Below are 20655 nucleotides of genomic sequence, written 5' to 3'. Positions count from 1 at the left end.
TTGTCAGTCTTTTAAGATGTGTCATTACAGTGGGAGAGAGGTGTTATATCATAGTTTTCATTTGCATTTCTCTGATAGCTAATGACGAGCTAATAACGTTGAGTATCTTCACATGTTTATTGTCTGTTCATATGTCTTCTTTTGTGAAGTGATGGCTTGATTTTTTTTGTCCACTTTTTTTCATTAGGTTGTTTCCTTTTTATTTGATTGTGAGAGTTCTTTATATGTTTAGGATGTAAATCTTTGATCAGAGGAGTTATTACAAATATTTTCTCCCAGTCTGTGGCTTGCCTTTTCATTTTCTTAATGGTGTCTTGTGAAGAGCAGAAGTAAAAACTGTCCAATTGTTTCCTGCTAGCATGTAAAGAAGTACAATAGATTTTATTTATTTTGTCCTTTGACCTCACTGAGTTCACTTATTACTTTTTTAGTAGGTTCCTTAGGATTTTTGGCTCGGTCAGTATGTTTATCAAGAAAATTTTTATTCTTCCCTTTAATTATTTTTATTGTTCTTGCCTTATTGCACTCTCTAGGAACTTCATTGCTATACGGTATAGAGGCAGAGATAGCATACATCCTTGCTTTGTTTCTGATTTTAGGGGAACGCATTCAATATTTAATAATTGGTAAATTAATATTGGTATAATACCATTAAGCCACAGATCTTATTCATATTCTGCCAGTTTTCCTCCTTTTGCCCCCTTTTTTCTGTTCCAACATTTAATTCAGAACTCCAGATTGCATTTAGTGGTTGTATCTCTTTAGTCTTCTCCAGTCTTTGGCCGTCCCTTAGTCTTTTTTTGGTCTTTTCTAAACTCAACATTTTTGATGAGTTCTGGTTGTTGTTTTGCAGAATGTCTCTTGATGTGGGTTGGTCTGATATTTGCTCGTGACTTATGCTGAGATTGTACATCTTTTGGCTAGAAAACCACAGCAGTGATGTTATGTCCTTTCTGGTGTATTATATCAGGGGGTACATGTCAATCAATATTATTACTGGTGATGTTTACTTTGATCACTTAAGGTTAAGGTTAAACTGTTGTCTGCTAGGTTTCTCCACTGTAACATTACTCTTTTTCTCTTTGTAATTGTTAACTCTCTTGGAGGGAAATATTTTGAGATTATGAAAATATCCTGTTTCTACTCCAACTTTTACCTACTGATTTTAGCATCCATTGGTGGGTCTTGCCTGCAACCATGATTACAATGGTGTTTGCCTAATGGTGATTTGGTATTTCCCTTATTCCTTCTATATTTATTAATTATAATTCTTCTCCAAGGAATAGTATCCTTTCACACCATTTATTTATTCAATTATTTATATGTCAGTATGGACTCCTGGGTAGCTTATTCTATGGGTTACAATCCAATACTATCATTATTTATTTTACTGTTCAAGTTATTTCAGTTTTGACCATTGGGAGTTCCTTCAGGTTGATTTCCATGGCTTTTTGACATGCCTCCATCCTTTTTTTCTGAGCACTTCCTTTTTTTTTAGCATCACAAAAATGTTCTAGCTTCACCTTGTCTTGCCGTAGCCCTGAAATCAACTGCTTTGCCAAGGAGCCCTGTTTTTGACTTTGTTTTTGTTTTAAATTGAAGAATAGTGTTTAGAAACCAAGATCTGAGCCCCAGGTGTGCTCATAACTATGGAGTATTATTGCTTGTAAGCTCTCTCAGCACACAAAGATAGGAAATATATGTATATTTATCCATGCATATACACATGAATATTTCTATATCTGTACACAGATGAAAACCATGAGTTTTAATATACTGATACTTTCAATTCCAATAAAAGACATTCTAGCATCTGTCCTTTCCTTATTTATAACTTCTTTCTCAGTGAAAAATCTATCTATAAAATATTTACCTATTTGTTCAATCCTAATATACACACTTATAACAGTTGCAGAATTGCTACCCCTATACTAATTGGAGCACAATACAGTTATTTTTGTCTTTAGCCTTACAATATCCAGTCAAGATGCTGTTTCTCAAAGTTACATAGGTTAGTTTTTCCTTCCGCATTCCCTTCAGCATGGTGACATTTTTCATTTGTAGTATAGTTAAGTTCATTTGTTACTATTTGTATTCAATTTGGGGTTCCACTACAAAAAAAATGATGGTTTATTTTGAGTGGTATGTGAAACATTACCAAGACTCAGAGCTAATTAAAAAAAAATATCTATTCAAAGAAGCACTGCTTCCTTCTCATTCTTCCTCCCTCATTCCCATTCCTCTCTTCTTTCCACCCCTTTTCCGACCATCCCTGAAGGTAACCATTCTTGTTTGTTTCTAGTTAATCCTTTCTGTATTTCTTTTGCACAAATGAGTAGACATATTTTCTCATCTCCCCTTCTTTTTTCACGTAATGGGTAGGATACTATAGATATCTGCTTTTTAAAAACTTTTACACACACACATTTCAAAAAGTACTCCTCAATTTCTATTTTCTTGATTATTTCATATTGTAAATGGGTGTTAAATTTTGTTAAAGGTTTTTTACGCATTGATGAAGCTAATCGTATGTTTTTTTGTTAGATCTATTAACATGGTGCATTATATTCATAGATTTCAATTTCTTGAGATACACTGATGCTTGTTTTGTGGCATAGTATATGGTCTATCTTGGTGAATGTTCCATGTCCACTGGAAAAGAATTGTGCTCTGTAAGTACTGAGTGCACTGTTTGATAAATATTAGTGAAGTCATTGTGGTTGATAGTATTGTTCAGATCTCTGTGTCTTTATTGACATTTCATATAATTGTTCTATCATTAGAGAGGGGTGTTAAAATCTCCAACTATGTTTGTGGATTTGTCTATTTTCCCCTCTAATTCTATCAGTTTTAGCTCCCTATATAACAAATCTCTGCTTTCAGGTACAAACTCACTAGGATTGCTATGTCTTCTCAATGAATTGCCCCTTTTATCAAGATGAGGTGTTCTTCTTTATCTCTGCTAATACTTTTTGACTTGAAGTTTACTCTGTTCAACACTAATATAGTCAAGCCAGTTTTCTTATGTTTATTGCTTGAATGGTATATCTTTACCCATTCTTTTATACTTTATCTGTGTCTTTAAAGTGTGTCTCTTTTAGACATTTTATAGTTGGGTCTTTTTTTAAAAAAAATCTGGTCTGATAAACTCTACCTTTTAATTGGTGTATCTGGTCCATTTAAATTTAATATAAGTATTAATATGGTTAGATTTAAGTCTACTATTTTGTATTTGTTTTCTTTTTGGTTTTCTGTTTTTGTTTGCTTATTTTGTTTAGTTTTACTATGTGGCACTTTCCTGCATTCTTTTGGGTTAATAAATATTTTTAATTTTCAATTTTATTTCATCTATTAGCTTTTTAGTTCTACCTCTTATTATTTTTCTCTAAGCAATTGGACCAAGACTATACATCATAACTTATTCAAGTTAATAACATATCACTTTGCACTTCTACCACACATGTGACACTTTCCACTTCTGATTATTATTCTGACATTTTCTGTCCTAAAACAGACCTCAGGACCTAACCATATCAATCATTGCAAAATACAAATGGACCACATACTCCAGTTAAGAGATTATTAGGCTAGATAAAGAAGCAAGACCCAACTGTAAGCTGTGTAAAACTCTCCCCTAGGAGACAGCATCCTGAGTGCAACAGCATCAGAGAGACAGACTGCAGGACATGCAGGGAAGGTCAGCAAATCTCAGGCACTAGGCTTAGAACAGAACAAAATCTGAGCCCTGCAAGAAGTACATTCTGTCTCCCTGGCTCAGTCTCCAAGGTATTCTGGGACATCCCACTGAGTGTTCTGGCATCTAATTAAGTATTTTCCAAAAATCATGCCTCAGAAAGTGAGCCCAGGTCCTTCTGAGAAAGGTGAGGTGACTACATATTCAGCTGTAACTTGCATTTGCTCCAATTGGCAGACTCCTAAAGAGGGTCTTGGTGTGATCCACACCCCCAACCAGGGGCACAGAGCAGGCTTTCCTACTTGATGCCAACAGCAACACAAGAAAGCGAGGCAGAAAAGACCAGATCCAGGCTGCACTGCTTATAGACTGTATGCTCTTGGATGAACCACTTCATCTTTCTGAGCTACAAAGTCCTCGTCTGTAACAGGCACTGTAAAAGCTAGGACTGCTGTGTGAATAGTGCCTGCTGGAGTTGTGCAGGGCATAGTCTGCACAGCCACGAGTGGAGGCTCTGGTAAAACCTATGTTGCAGAGGTGCCAGGAGCATTTCATGAGGTAGTATATGAAAAACAACTGTCTTACAGCCTGACAAGTGGGACAGAGAAAGTCAATTCTAGTGCATCAATTCAATGGAATACCACACAACTCATGATAACAATCTGTTTTTACTGAGGGCCAAGCTCCTCATGCTCTATTATAAATGGAAGAACTCAGCCTACATAATGCCAAGGATAATATCATCCAGTTTTGATCATCACGCTTATAGCTACATATGTATGATATGTATGAAAAATCCTAGCGGGATAACCCCAAGGTGTTGCATTGGATTTGAATTTTTTTCTTCTGTTAATGTTTCTCTATTTTTCCACAATGAGTATTCTTTCAATTTGAATAAGAAGAAGTCCAAAATTTAATTTTAGATGGCTTTTTTTCGTCTTATTACTCCTCTCTTGGACTCCCCTCCAAAATGGAAGCAATGATAAAATGAACAACAACAGTGCTGTGGCTACTCTGTCTTACGCAACACTACAAGGGAGTTTCAGAGGAGGACACGGATTCTCACAGTAAGCAACGCTATTGTTGAGAAGGCAATGATCCCTCCTCACAGGGCTGCCTGTGGTTGAACATGAGGAAGAGGCAGAGGTGTTTTGTGAAGGGCTAGGTGACCCGGCCATAGTGGGATGGAGTGGGAAGTACATGAGTTTGATAGCCAGATGGCCTGGATTAAGTTCCAGCTCTCTTGCTTCCAGCCTGCGTGTCCTTAGTTAAGTGGCCTCACATCCCTGAGCCTCAGTTTTCTTATCTGTAAAATGGGGGCAGCAAAAATGCCACTTCAGAGGGCTGAGCTGAGCATCCTATGAGATGATGTGTGGAACAGTTCCTCTCCAATGAGTAGGTGCCCAGCGATTGCGAGCTTTGATCGTACTCATATCCTGTGGTCTAGCCTGTACCCCTGATTTCAGCAGGGCCCCTGCATCTCTGATAAACATGACCAAGAGCAAGGTGGACTCTGAGCAGCCGTGGAGCAGAGCTTGCTGATCAGCTGCCTCCTTTGACATCCACACCCCGTGGCCTGCCGGTCTTGGTGGGTCAGAGGAGTGCTTCCCTGACTGCACAGGCCAAACCTAAACAGCCACACCCTGGACCGGGGCTCGAGAGGGAGGTGGGTCAGGTGTCACAATGAGTGGGGGCAGGACTGGCCTTGAGTAGATGGAGGCCAGGGAGGCCAGATGCCCTGTGCTGCTCTTAAAAAAAATGTCCCACTGGACATGCTTGTAGGTGAAAAACCTATTCATACTTATCTGAGGTTAGACTCCGTTTTCATGTAAACACAAACTATGTGCTTTTTCATATGCACTTAATTCTCTGGAAATTCAAATACCATGTAAATCAAGGAAACAGTTTCTCACCATTTTGCACAATCACCCAAACAATGATAACCCTGCTTGTGGTGGGTTTGCTCCACACACATGTCAATCTCTACTCAAGGCTGTCACACTCATGGTGCTTCTGTGTCTAGAAGAGGGAAAGAGAGGGAGGGAGAGGTGCTCTCCAAGCAAGGGGAAGCATGTGCAAAGGCCCTGAGGGAGGAGGAGAGAGTTAACTTGCAGAAGTGAAGCAGACCACTGTGGTGGGGCAGAGTGAGCACGGGAGAATGGTGGGTGGTAAGGCTGGTGAGGCCACAGGGGCCAGGCAACACAGGGCCTTGTGGCCATGCTGAGTCCAACACTGTGAGAAGCCAAGCAAGGCTTTTCATCAGAGAAGACATGTTCAGATTCGCATTTTGAAAAAAAAAAAGAAATCCCCCTGCAGGATAGAGCATGAAGTGGAAGTGACCATAGCAGAGGCAGAGTCCAGTGAAAGGTTTCTGAGCCATCCAGGTGAGCAGTGATGGTGGCCCAGGCTAGTGGGGAGACAGTGGAGCTTGGGAGAAATGAATGAAGTGGGTGACAGCATCTACAAAACTTGGGGATGCCTTGGATTTGGGAGGGAGGAGGTGTCGAGGCTTTCCTCCTCGGTAATTCCCAGGATCCTGGATTGTGGATGAATGGTAGGGCCCCTTTCTGAGGCTTGAATCCAGATGTGTGAGCCAAAGAGGAAGATGGCATTTCCATAATGACCACCACTCCCGGCCTCCCTCACCACCTTTTCCATCCCCTCCTTTGGCGAACTTACCTGACTCTGCCACCTCAGCAATGGGTACCCCCTGCTCGTACGCCATAAAACCCAGGACTGAGAAGATGGCAAATCCAGCCACAAAGCTGGTGCCACTGTTCAGGCAACAGAGCATGATGCAGTCCCTGTGGGGAAGCAGCGAGAGGCACTAAGGTCAGGGTGGGCGGAACCGGTGCACGGCTTGAACATTCTCTACCCGAGCACCATGGTTGTCCTGTGGGGCAGGCAGAGAAGTGCGGGCACAGGCAGCTCCATTTTTCTGATGGAGCACTCATGGTTCAGAGAGGTTAGGTGGCTGGCCCATGGCCACACAGCTTCTCCTGAATTTCTAGAAGATAAGGTAGGTCAGGAATCAGAAATACGGAGTCAGCGTGGGAAGGGAGGCTGGCACATGGGAAAATGCAGAACTAATGAGAAAATACTCCGAAACACACCGACACTCCTCCAAGTCCCTGGTAGGAGAGAAAGCCTGGGAAAGTATTCCTGGGAGCTCAAAGCAAAGAGGGCAGGAGAAGCCTCCATGGGAGAAATGGGGGCTTCTCAGCCAGGAGAGCAACCATGGGCCTTGCACCGGAAGCTCTGGCAGCCTCCGGGGGAGAGGCTTTATGGTGACATCCATCCTGGCCAAGCTGTTCACTGGAGCAGCATCTGCCAGACCTCAGTCTGTCTCTGCTCTGCTGCTAGACCTCAGTCTGTCTCTGCTCTGCTGCTAGACCTCAGTCTGTCTCTGCTCTGCTGCTGCGAGGGAGCAGCCCCTTCCAGGTTGAACCCTTGCATGGAGAGGCTTATCAGAGCAGTGACTGTCCCCTGCTCTTGGGAGGGGGGACTCACCAGCTAAGAAGCACCAGCATAAAGCCATGACCCAGGAGAAATCAGACTAGAAACAATGGAACTTTGTCAAGATGAAGACGGTACCCTTGAGTCCCGGCTGGTCCTGCCTCAGGCCTGGCATCCTAAAATTACCAAGTCAGGAAGTGAGCCCTTAGAATCTCAACCACTGCAGTGCCTGGACTGAGACTTACGCATACAATCCATGTTAATACCCCATTTTATAGGGGAGGAGCTACCAGGTGACCTTGTTCAACCTCCTGCCAGAGGCATGACTAGCCTCCATAGCATCCCTGTGGGTGGCCGGCTGACCTCTGCTTGCACACCCAGGAATGAGGAGCTGGCCATTTTTTCCAGTGGTACTTTCTCCTTGTTACTGCTTAGAGTGCTAAGAACTTTCTCATATTGTATTCACCCATGCTTGAAATCTCTGATAAAGTTAGCTTTACCCTCCAAAACAGTCTGGAGTTCCTTCAGGCTTGGCAGATCTGAAGATAATGGCCCTATAGCCCCTTGAGTTTTTGGTTCTCCGTTAAACATTCCGGTTCCCTTATCAATTCCTTATTTTGCTTGAAATCTGTAATACACTCCAGCTTATCCAGTCCCTCCTCAATTGTCACATCCAGAACTAGTCTCGACAACACAGCAGGACTCTCACCTCCTCTTCTCCTGACAATCATACTTTTTATAATGCAACCAAAGCTTACATTAACATTGTTGGTGATTGTAACACTCTGTTGCCTTGCAATGACCCTAGGAATCAAGGGCAGAGTAGAGAGAGCATTGAACTGGTGGTCAAGAGCCTTGGGTTCCAATTCTACCTGCAATATTTTTTCTTCGAACCTGATCTCACTGGCTATACAAGGTGCTTGGATAACAGAATTTCTTGGCCCTGCACTAGATCAAATCATTTTTCCGCAAGGACTCAGTCTCACAGCCTTCTTCCTTGGAGTGAAGTATATTTCCCTGACTTCACTGACTTTGGGCTTAGCCACATGACTTGCTTTGGACAACAGGATGTTAGCAGATGTGACATAAACAGAGGCTTGAGATGTGCTTGCATGATTGGATTTGTCCTATATTATTTCTGTGATTTTCCATGAGAACTTCCCCAGGGGAGCTGCTATCCCTTTAGCCTGGACCCCAGAATGTACCCACGTGGAGTTGACTTGAGCCTGGCTTGGACTTTGGAGCCAAACCCAGGGTCTTTCAATCCATAGCCTGCAAGAGAGTCTCCCCAGCTGACCAGCAGACTTGTGAGCAATACAAGCAAGCACTCGCTGTGGTCAGCCCCTGTGTGCTGGGGTTGTTTGTTACATAGCAGTATTGTGGCCATGGATGACTGATACATGTCCCTTTAAATAACTCTTCTGGCACTGTGAATGCTGGCTGGGCTGGTATAACTGGGGACTTTATCTGCAAGTCTGATTTACCTCTGCTCAAAAAGAAATTCAGCTATGCCCAGGTAAGGGCAGAGTTATTCCTAAGGTTGGGATACATCTGCTCCTTGTGTCTGTTTCCTGAAGTCTGAGGCAAAATGGCCCTGACTTATCAAGCAGTGGACATTGGATGATACCAGGGAGGAAAGCTTTTGCCTACAGTCTCTCCATTCTGAAATTCTCCCACGTGATGCTCTCAGGACCTGCAGTGTGCCAGCCCTGGGTTACGTTTCACTGAATCCTGAGACTGGGGGAGATGAGTCAAACAGATCAAAGCCCATGCTTTTGCTAGGAGCTAAACAAAAACAATGCACCCTAAAAATTATGACGAACAAATCCTGACTTTAAAAAATTGTCTCTGGGCATCCACACAGGTGTTGAAAAACAAATGTGCCTTGTTAAAAAATTCCCATCTTCCTGCACAGGTCTGTTGAGTGACTTTCTCACATTAGGGAGAGACAGAAGGAGAGACAGAGAAGCTGTTTAGGGACCTGAGGTCCCTTCCAGCCCCATGCATGACCTGTCCCTCCTCCCCTCGAGTCCCTAGAACACCCACCCCTTCAAGCAGACAGAGCTTAGTGGTGTCTTCGGAAGTGAGGATTTTCCCTGCCTGGCTTGCTCCATTTCCAGCCCTCTAATTCCTTCCCCAGCTCCCACGTCAAGGTAAAAGGCTTATGTAACAGTGCTTTGAAGTCCGCAGGCGCTGAACTGGGCTTTTAAGACCTCCAGAAGCTATTGTGCTGTCAGGAGAGAGGGTACTAATTTACTCCATTGGAGTTGAGAAGACCCACTTGCAGAACAATTTGGAAAAGGAAATAAATGAACCTTCTGATTTTGCATTGCCACCCAGGGGATTTGCTTTCTTCTGCTGATGGGAGAGATGGAATAAAACCCTGCCTGCTGGAGGGGGAAGCAGAAGGGACTCACGGCTGACAGCACACATCATCCACACACTCCTTGGGGAATGAAACTGCCACTGCCCCAAGACACAGGCTGGAGACAAGGTACTTTTGACCAAACCCTCTTCAACTCCAGCAGTTGGGAAACAGCTGACCACCCCTGGTAGTGAGGAATGGGGGTGCAGGAGCCAGGAAGACTCAGGTGAAAAGCCACGCTCCAGCTCTGGCGATGTAAACAAGAGCAAGGGACTTGAGCTCCACGGGCCGCTGTCTCCTTGCTTGTGTAATGGGGTGATTTTGTTCTGACTTCCCTGCATAGAAGCCAGCACTAAACTAAGTACAAGGGATGCAGCAGAGAACAAGAACATGTAGCCCACATCCTCATGGTGCTGACGGCCTAGCTGGAGAGGACAGTGACCAAGTGATCTCTGAAGGTCCCAGCACAGAGGTCCCCATGCCGACCGTAAGCTACTGATGGGGTGATACTGTATCCCCATGGAGGGATACCAGACAGTAGCCCTCTCTGGTATCCCAAGGGGATCAGACTTGGCCCAGCCCAGACGCCTACATGTGCTGTTCTTCCTATCTGGGTGCCTCTTTCTTCCTGTCTATAATTAACATTTTCATCATGGCTGACAAAGTGCTTCACTTCTCATCCCCCATGCTCACATCCTCCACAAAACCTAGATGCCTTCTTCTGGACAACCTGTTCTGACTGTCTCTAGCATCTCGTCGTCATCCAGTCACCCAAATACCTCTCATCCAAAAAACCCGAGAAGCAGAACTCACGGCGGCCTGATGGCACACTGGATTCTACAATAGCTTCTCTTTTCAGCATGTTGGACCTGCCCATATTAACTTCCCCATTGTCTTGATTTCCCCAAATTACAAACTCTATAGGCTGCACAACTGCTGTCTGCATCTCCCATGGCACCGACTCCAGGGCCTCGCACTTAGTAGACACACAGCAAACACTGCCGATTTAACAAGGGAGTTCATAATGTGACCACTAAGCTAGCTCTCAGAAAGGATGTAGTGGGGAGGCCAAGATGGACACTGAGAGAACCCAGTCAGAGTCCAGGCCCTGCCATGTCTAGCAAGGTACCACCTCCACCAGCTTCACTTTCCCTGTCTCAAAGATGGGGTAATGTGGGAGGGACACTGTTACTGATAAAAGTTCTTTCAAATGCATGGTGCCACTCGAGCCACACGATGACCCAGTGATGTGGTGGTTAATTCCAAGTTCCTGTCCCACCAGCAGGCGTATGGCACAACCTGCTCACCTACCCTCACCTATGCTGAACAGGACCTGGGATAAACACTCTCAATATTTTAAGAGTGTGTTGGCCGGGTGCCGTGGCTCATGCCTGTAATCCCAGCATTTTGGGAGGCCGAGGTGGGCGGATCACGAGGTCAGGAGATCGAGACCATCCTGGCTAACACAGTGAAACCCCGTCTCTACGAAAAATACAAAAAATTAGCTGGGCGTGGTGGCGGGCGCCTGTAGTCCCAGATGCTTGGGGAGGCTGAGGCAGGGGAATGGCATGAACCCGGGAGGCAGAGCTTGCAGTGAGCCGAAATCACGCCACTGCAGTCCAGCCTCGGCGACAGAGCGAGACTCCATCTCCAAAAGAAAAAAAGAGTGTGTTGCTTGTTTTTCTACTGGTATTTTAGTATTTTTCCTATAGATCTGTTTGTATTATTCATGTGTTGTGGATATAAACCCCTTGAGTATCATACATTGTGGGAATGCTTGTTAATCTTACAGAAAATTATCATATTTGGAAATAAAATAACGTAGATGATATTTGTATTAACAATTTTTAAAACAATTATAAAAGCAATATGTACTCAGAGTTAAACAAAAGAAACTAAACAAAACAAACTCATTTAAGCTGTATAGAAGGTAGAAGTGGGAAAAGCCTACTTCCCCACCTCTGACTTCCCAGTCTCACATTATGGAGGTGGCTACTTTGAATAGTTTCTGTGTTTCTTTCCAGAAATTTAGAAGTTCTCCATATTTATGTGGACCAATCTATCACTTAGTTAGTTCTTTTGTGATTTCTTTAATTATTTTTGATGTTTTCTACATCTTTTCCCATTCTGAAATCAGTATTTCATTCCTACTTACAGGATGGTTTTCTTTCAAAAAATGTTTAACTCTTTAATCAATCTGACATTTATTATGGTGGAAAGATGAGATGATATATGAGAATCTAATTTGATGACTTCCCCAAAATACTTATCCTATCTCAGAACCATTTGTTAAAAAACAACAACAAAAACCTTCCTTCCTTTCTCCACTACTCTGTGATAAGGGATTTTTGCACTGTCATTCCATGGTCTTATCCCTGCTTATGGAGCTCTTAGACTCTAAGGAAGAGATGTGCTGTCCATCTACCATGAAATATTAGCCTATTGTGTACCAGGCACTGAGTTCAGGGATGCCGAGACCCCAATAGACTGAAACGTCAACAGACTGACCATCATCCTAGACCAGCACTTCCACCACACACTGCTGGGTGACCTTGGGCGGGTCTTCTGCCCTCCACGGGTGTCAGCCTTGCTGTAGAACTCAAGCTGCAGGCATCAGAGGCCAGGCAGCCAAGGGTCAGACAGCCTGGGGCTCACCTCCTCACCTGAACTCCCTCCCAGCCCTGGTGCAGCCATCTACAGGAGGCCAAAGAGACGTGTTAGGTTGAGGGGTAAGGTGGGGCACTGGCCCCAGGTGGGGCAGAAGAGGACCCTACAGTCAAGTATGAAGGGGCAGGAAGCAGGTTTCTAAATAGTAGGTGGGAGAACAAGGCCCTTGGTGTATGTACTAACTCTGTGACTCAGGCAAGTCACTTATCCACCCTGGGATATGTCTTTACCCATATGAGGTGGCACTGAGACCTGAGTGAGATGCTGGTGGTGGTGGGGGATTGGTTTTGCAGCCTGAGAGAGACTCTGGTTACATTTGTTATTCTCCGAGCTCCTTGGTGGCCCACTCTTTGACCCTTGGGTAGCGGGAGGTCAACAAACAGCCTATCTGTCTCCTCCTGGGGCCCTGCAAGGTGGGCAGACAAACATAAACTAGCCTGGCAGGTTAGAGGGCTCTGAGGGTTTGGTGGAGAGCTGGCAGGGCCCAGGGAAATGCTCACCTGTAGCAGTTGTTGTTATAATTGTTATAACTTCCCAGAGCGGTCAGACAGCCCAGGCAAATGGCATAGGAGAAAAAGATCTGCGTTCCAGCATCTACCCAGACCTGTAGGAAGGCACAAAGATGATGGCATAAACAGAAGTCAGATGTGTGGTGAGAGGGTGGCCCTGGTCTCTGAAATCCCCCACCCACACTCTACCCTTCAGAAAAACTCCACAATGGATAATTAAACTTCCTAACCTACCCAGGACCCCCTTTAAAAGAGTTCTATTCTTGGGGACCACATGATCAAGTGTAAATGTCCTCAGTTAATTCGGGAATTTGCCAGACATTATGAATAATAGCTCAGTGAATAGCAAGAACTTGAATGCTTAGGACCCCAGCCTCAGCTGTGTGACCCTGGACAAGTTACTTAACCTCTCTGAGGCTTAGTTTCCTTATCAGCAAAGCAGGGAAGAAACTTCCCTATCCAGACTGTTGCAAGGATTCATGAAATAAGGACCACGAGCCCCTGGGATCTAGTGCCTGCTTGCAAGGTAAGTCATGTTTAAGGTAAAACGAATGCTTCCTTTTCCTTGTGATTAAGGCCACCATGAGAAAAGTGTCATTAGATTCTGTCCAGGATGATACATTTGCATAGCTGACCTCAGCATAAAAGGTGTCAGGGAGAGGAGGACTGAAGGAGGCCCACCATGTCCTTCTCCCTTTCAGAACAGATTCCCCCATCTCGGCTTCCTACATGGTACACAAGATAACTACTTTCTTAGTCCCCAAGCTCCCTTTTGATAAAAACTGCTGTGGACAGCATGACATGCACAACGGAAATGACAGTGGCTTCTCAAACATGTTCCCCAGGCTCTCTTTGAGCCCAGCCCCTAGAAGTTGCCAAGGAAAATCCAGAGCTCAAATCCAAATGCAGCTGATGAGACTCATGCTTAGGTATCAAATGCCATCTAGAGAACAGGGCTGGCACTAAAAATACAAAACAGGAAACACTTACTGACCTCTCAATGTACAGGCACCATGCATTACCGCCCTTCATGTGTTACTAAATATTCACAGCAACCCGGCAGGGCACAGTGGGTGGCTCATGCCTATAATCTCAGCTCTTAGGGAGGCTGAGGCGAGTGGATCACCTGGGGTCAGGAGTTTGACAGCAGCCTGGCCAACATGGTGAAACCCTGTCTCTACTAAAAACACAAAAATTAGCCGGGCATTGTGACAGGCACCTATAATCCCAGCTACATGGGAGGCTGAGGCATGAGAATTGCTTGAACTGGGAGGCGAAGGTTACAGTGAGCCTAGATCACACCACTGCACTCCAGCCTGTGGGACAGAGCAAAACTCTGTCTCAAAAAATAAAAAAAAAAAAATAAAAAAAAAATCACAGCAACCTCATGTGGTAGGTGCTATTATTGGCCCCCTTTTACAGCTGAGGAGACTGAGGAACAGAGAGGTTAACTAAGGTGCCCAAACCACACAGCTGGGAAATGGCAGGTGCAAGTCCATGAAGGTCTGCCTCTAGAGATGTATGCTCATTCAGTCCCAGAATTTCCGACATGGAATCAGCCTCAGAAGGCCTCTGGTGTAACCTCTCATTCAACACAGAACTCTCTTCTGAGTACTTCTGACAGAATAGTCTCTGCTTGCTTACCACCAGTGACAGGGAGCTCACTATCTCCTGACACAGACCCTTTCTTCTTCAGAGACCTCTGACTACTAGAACATTTTTTAAGATAAGATGAACTCTCTTCCTGTGTTCCTCGTTCTGGGGGCACCCAGACCACATCCCTCTCCTTCATGTGGTAGCACTTTAAAGATTCAAAGAAAATACTCATGCCCAATGGACCCCAGAACTCTTTCCTTTCCAGGCAAAGTATCGGTATCTTCTCCCTCTTCAGAACTGGATTACATGGTACAAGTCATTCTATTGTGGGTCTGCTCAACTGTGTTAAGTCATTCAACAAATTGCCTATTAAAATGGAAGATCATAATGCTGCCTCTGAACCTAAGAAATAAGTGTATTTTTTTCTCCTCTAACAAAAGGCTCACTGGGTTTAGGGTCTTGGAGCTCTGTGAGGAACTGAGGGAGAGCTCCTTCATGAAGTGCAAGGGCAGGGAGAGGCAGGTAGTGCCAGCAGACCAGAGTGTGCCGAGATGGGGTAGGAGAAACTGGAAAGAGGAAATACAAGAACAAACTCCAGACATTTTGCTGTGAGCGGGGGTGTGAGATAGGCTGGTAGTAAAAGGGTAAATACAATTTGGGGAAGGTTTTTGGAAATGGTAGAGGCCTAAGGATGCTTACACGTTGGTAGGAAGGGTCCAGTGGAGAAAAAGTGTTAAAGACTTGAGAAGAAATGGTTGTATTTTTAATTCCTCCTGCTTTGTCTTAGTTTCCCTATTCGCTACCTCAGTGGATTGCCTGTTCTGCTTAGAAAGGTCAGTGAACCACATGGGGAAGCAAAAAGCAGTGCAGCTGCTGACCCATGAAATGGGAGGCCAAATCCCAGTGGCAACTCACAGAGCTACTCAGTGCCTGACCAGACACTGGGCCTTCAATCCACCACACTTGTTAATGCTGCCACAAACTGGGTGTCCTTTCTTCACTGTCCTGGGTCAGAGTGTGCAGGTCAGAGTGAGCAAAGCCCTCAGACTTGTGGGAGAGCCGCTCCCCAATCCTGACTGAATCCCACCACTCATTGGAGTGGGCCCTCTGCCTAACATGGTAAATAAATGCTCTGTGAGTTAGGCAACACCAAAGAAAGCTTTTGACCCACAAGCCCCAAAGATATGTCCCCCAAACCAATGATTTTCACTTGCAGGTTTTTTTGTTTGTTTGTTTGTTTTTTCAATTTGCTCTTTGGGCCCATCACTGAAATGGACATCTGCTGTTTTTGCCTACTTAGCATCCATCTTTCCTTTTTGGGTAACAGTACCTCAATTTTACTTTGGAAAGCTACCTCTTCTCCACTCAGAGGTAGATTCAGGGCTGGCCACATGACCCAGGCTTGGCCAATCCAAGGATTTCTCTTGGCTACAGTGACTGGTTCATAGATAACCATAGGATGCAAGGCAAGTCAATGGGACACTTTTTTTTTTTTTTCTGGGGATGTTAAGCTTGTAACTGCTGGGGGCATCACTGGCCGTGAAGGAAAAGTCTACCTGAGAATTAAAGCCAACACACGGGAAAGTAGAATCTAGAGCAAAGGCAGACCAATATTAGCACATGACTTGAGTCCCTGGATCAGACCTGAAATCAGACCTATCCTAGAACATTTCATTTCAGAGGCCTATAAATTCCTCTTTTATTTAAGTCACGTTGAATTGAATTGTTCTCACTTCAAACTGAAGCTAATAGCAACATTTAGCTCTTAGAAAAACCCAGAGGGTATTAGCCCAAATCCTCTAATCAAACCCGAATTACTGATGGACCAGCATTCACTGAGTTCATTCACCTGTATACTGTGCAGAGCCCTGTGTCAGACTCTGAAAGATATACCACTCAGTTTTACATAGCACTCCATCTCTGTCCTCAGGTGAGATAAAACATTCACAAAACAAGGTGCCCAGTAGCTAGGAGAAGACAGATGGGGGGAAAGAGAAACTTGTGTAAGGCAATCAGAGAAGGCTGCCTGGAGGAGGCACACCTTTCAAGATTGGAGAAGAGATGAAAGAGGGCATGTTGGGCTTAAAGAGGGAATGTTGGGCTTCATGTGAAAGGTGGGTATGTTCTCAAATGATTTTTCCATCTTGCTCCCCTACCTCTATGGGGAAAAGTCTGTCATTTTTAGTCTGATTTTCACCATTAAACCAGCACCTTTACACAATACCCTTAGTCCTCCCCTTTTTTGACATAGTCTGTTGGTTCTCTGCTGTGAGGAATACTGAAATTAGCTACAGCCTCCAATTGTCTTCCCTCCCTACCTGCTAGCATCCAATTTGAAGAAATATCCATTTGCTTCCAGTTAATACTTAAAAGTCAATCTGTAAACTTTTTCTACTTTTCTTTTTTTTTTTTGAGACAGAGTCTCGCTCTGTCGCCCAGGCTGGAGTGCAGTGGCCGGATCTCAGCTCACTGCAAGCTCCGCCTCCCGGGTTTAGGCCATTCTCCTGCCTCAGCCTCCCGAGTAGCTGGGACTACAGGCACCAGCCACCTCACCCGGCTAGTTTTTTGTATTTTTTTAGTAAAGACGGGGTTTCACCGTGTTAGCCAGGATGGTCTCGATCTCCTGACCTCGTGATCTGCCTGTCTCGGCCTCCCCAAGTGCTGGGATTACAGGCTTGAGCCACCGCGCCCGGCCCTACTTTTCATATATATGCTATTATCTTCAAATTTTGCATATACTGTCTAGATTATCAGAACATACAACCATCACATAATAGCCTTTACTGACTGATTGAATGATTGATTGACTGATTGAGATGGGATCTTGCTATGTTGCCAAGGCTGGAGTGCAGTGGTGTGATCATGGCTCACGGCAGCCTTGAACTCTTGGGTTCAAATGATCCTTCTGCCTCAGCCTCCTGAGTAGCTGTGACTACAGGCATGCACCACCATGCCAGGCTCCTTATAGTCATTATTTAATGTGAATTTGATAGTTAACTATGAATTTAATGATCACCCCCAGCCCTTAGGTTAATGCCTTTCCAGTCAATTTTGTTATCTGTAGCTTGTTCTCTAGTAAATTCCTCTGGAAAGGCTCATAGGAAATAATATTTGCTGAGTTCTTGCATGTTTAGAATAGTTGATCTGTTACTTTCATACTTGAAAGGCAATTTGGCTGTATATAAAATCCTTGGCTCTTTTTCTTTTCCTGAGTATCTGGAATATATTGCTTAGTTGTTTTCTGGCACAAAGTGCTGCTGTAGAAAAGTCTGGTGCCAATATAACTTGCTTCCCTTTATAAAGCACTTATTCTTTTGGTCTGGATGTCCAACAGGTTTTGTTCTATAATTTAATAAACTCCAACAGTGACTAATCTGTGTTGATTTTCTCAGGCTCATGATATATTTTTTCAAGATGCAAGTTCAAGTCTTCTCTTTCAGGAGAAAAAAGATCCCGAAATTATTGTCGTATTTATTCTCTTCCATTGCTTTGGGTCTCTTCTTTGGGGACTCGTATGTATGTTGGACCTTCTTTGCTCACCTTCTATACCTATCACTTTTTCTTTCATTCTTTAAAAAGTCTTTGTTCATTTCTGACTTTATTTTTACCTTTTTCCTCCTTTCCATCTTCTGTTTACTTTATCATAATTATCCATGGTCTGTATTCACTATTATTCCTTCATTTTAGTTATTTTTTTTTGAAAGTTTTTCTTTTGTAAGTTGTCCTTCCCGTCACTCTCTTTTTAAATAGTCTTTTTGTCTAACAGTTTCATTTATGCTATTTGCCTCATAGTGTCTATTGGTTTATTAATTTCCTTTAGCTTGTTTTGAAATATTAAGTTTCAGTGTTCCGCTATTTTGTAAGTCTGTCTTTGTGCAATGCCTTGGGACAATATCCTCCCCATAATTATTTTCTTTATCATAGCTTTGCATAAGTTTTGATCACAGTGCTCTTCTGTTGCTCACGTGTAGGTGAGATAGATTTTCCTGTACTCTTAGGAGAGGATTTTCTTGTGTAGAGGAATGAGAGTGGTCCAGGATAGATTTTTCCAGACTCACAGTCTGAACTTTCCTTCTTCTTTTATTGCCAAAAACTCTTTAAAACTATGGCCATACAGATAGTTCTTTCTGAAATTATAGTTCTCTATTATTTTCTCCCACTCCTATCCAAAATTTCTCCTTTCACTTCCTCTAGTGTCTCTGTCCTGCTCAATTTGGATTCTGCTTCCTGTAATTTCTTCTTAATGACAATGGGGCCTCAACTGGTTAGTGTGTAGTGTTCACAGGGCCCAGACCTCTGCCCAAATTTGCTGCAGTCCTCCCCCACTTACCTAGGGCTTAGAGACTGCATAGGCCCCCTCCTCGTTTGAGGTGATGTTCTCAGATATGTCCACCAAGCTTCTACCCCCAAAGGACTCTAACATGTCCTCTCCCAGTACATGTTAGAGCTTTCTGAGTTTCCTGGTGCTGGATCGTCAGAATTCCCTTTACCTTTATGTTCATCTTCATCTTATCCTGCAGAACTGATATTATGCAGATGTCATTGCTGTTGGCATCTGGCCCCATCTATTCACATTTTGTAGTTCATAGAGTCACCTAGTTGTGCTGAAGGTGCTGTCTGTAGGGTTTTTGTTTTACTACTCTTGTTTCTCTGTTTGGGTGGGAAGATCCTAGGAAGTTAAAACAATTCTTTTTCTGTTGCCACCTTATCTTCTTGATTCTCAAGAAATCTTTAGAGGGCAGGTTATACAAGATTGATCTTGGCTGGACGAATACCCAGATCTGAGCAATATGATGGGTGGGGGTGCAACACTAGAGGGTGATCTAGGTTTTTTAAAGGGTGGTTGAAGGTATAAAGTGGGGAAATGGGTATTAATTTGGAGAAGGGAAGTTTGAGACATCAAGTGAGATGTTCAAGAGACACATGGAAAGTCTAGGGCTACATATAGATGTCTGGGCTACAGACATAGATTTGAACATCATCAGGATTTTAGCAGCAACTTAACATCTCCCTGACTCCAGATCTAACATTTTCTTCCCTGGCCTCTTCTATTTTTCACATTTGAAAAACCAATTTTGAGATCAGCTTTTCTGCTGAGACACATGATCATTTGGGCATAGCAGAGCCTGAGAATATATGGGATTGGATTTCTTGAAAACATCCCATAAAGAACCATGGGATGCCTTCACATGGAGTCTGCATCATTAGGCTCCTTTACAGAAAGCATAACTGATATATGTTTGTGTTCTTACACAGATGCCTGTGGTTGTGGAAATGCAACATGGCTCAAATTGTCATCCTTGCCTCTCAGTCTAGAAAGGAACTAATTAACTCATCAGTGAGGTGGTGTATTTGTTAAGATAATTACTGCTAGGTTATGCTGTATTAAACAATAAATCCCCAGATTTCAGTAGTTTAGCACAATAAAAGTTTATTTCTCACCCACACAAAGATTAAAGCACAACCCCTGTGAAGGGGCTCTCTTCCACCCAATGATTTGTGATATTAAGTGTTTTTCCTTTATGATACCACCATCTCTTAATACAAGCTTCCAGCACAGCCTCTGAGGCAGAGAAACTGGAGGTTTGCTTGGGAAAGTTTTAAGGGTTAGGCCTGAGGGTTTCCGTCACTCCCAAATACACATTATTGGCCACATCCAAGTGACTTGGTTGCAACCTAAAGACAAGGAAGTCTGGGGAATGTAGTCTTCCCATTTACACAGGAAGAGAAAAACAAATGACTGTGAACACAGCATTATCTCCGCCAAAGCATTATTTCAAGTCTATTTCACCTACAGCTACTTTCTTCAACTAAAAATCCCACAAGCACAAACAAACAAAATCATAGTGGCCATTAGAATGACTTGGCAAAAGGGGTAAAGAAAGTTAGTAAAATAAGCTAACAGAACATTCATGAACCAGCCCTTCCATCGCTTTAGTAATGCCTTAAGAAGTGAAAAACTTGAGTTAATGTTTGTTGAAACCTACTGCATGCTACAGACTCTCATGTACACAATCTCATAATCTGCCTAATGATCTTACTAGGTAAGTATTATTGTCTCCATTTTTTTCAGAAGTGGAAATAGGCTCCTGCAAAGTCAAACAGCTTATAAGGGAGAGAGTTGGGTTTGAACCCAGTGCGTTCTGGCTCTACACTTTACAGAGAAAAACTAGGACCTCCTGGTCTGCTGAGTAGGCCTGGAGTCTCAGCTGGGATTTAAACGCTCGGCAGCTGTCAAGTCAAACAGAACAAAGGCAACCCCACCCCAATGAAAGGAAGACCAGGCAACTGAGCCTACTGACCAGCATCTCCCAGGACGCTACAAAGGGAGCAGCTCAGTGGAGAAAGGGCTTCCTATTTCTCAACAC

At 43.7% G+C, this 20655-nt stretch overlaps 1 protein-coding gene across 1 annotated transcript in view; it reads right to left on the bottom strand.

Moving 5' to 3' along the window:
• SLC6A11 (solute carrier family 6 member 11) overlaps nt 1–20655 on the bottom strand; it is a 124455-nt gene that overhangs the window by 16343 nt on the left and 87457 nt on the right. The window contains exons 7-8 of the mRNA XM_033210673.1: nt 12683–12786; nt 6374–6498 (exon numbers count right to left, since the gene is read on the bottom strand). Of these exons, the coding sequence (XP_033066564.1) occupies nt 6374–6498; nt 12683–12786 (229 nt within the window). The remainder of the gene's footprint in view (nt 1–6373; nt 6499–12682; nt 12787–20655) is intronic.

This window comes from Trachypithecus francoisi, unplaced genomic scaffold (assembly GCF_009764315.1).
Source record: "Trachypithecus francoisi isolate TF-2019V2 unplaced genomic scaffold, Tfra_2.0 Lachesis_group0, whole genome shotgun sequence".
Lineage (NCBI taxonomy): Eukaryota > Metazoa > Chordata > Mammalia > Primates > Cercopithecidae > Trachypithecus > Trachypithecus francoisi.
The sequence above is the reverse complement of the archived record's forward strand: the minus strand, read 5'-3'. Positions and strand labels throughout refer to the sequence as shown.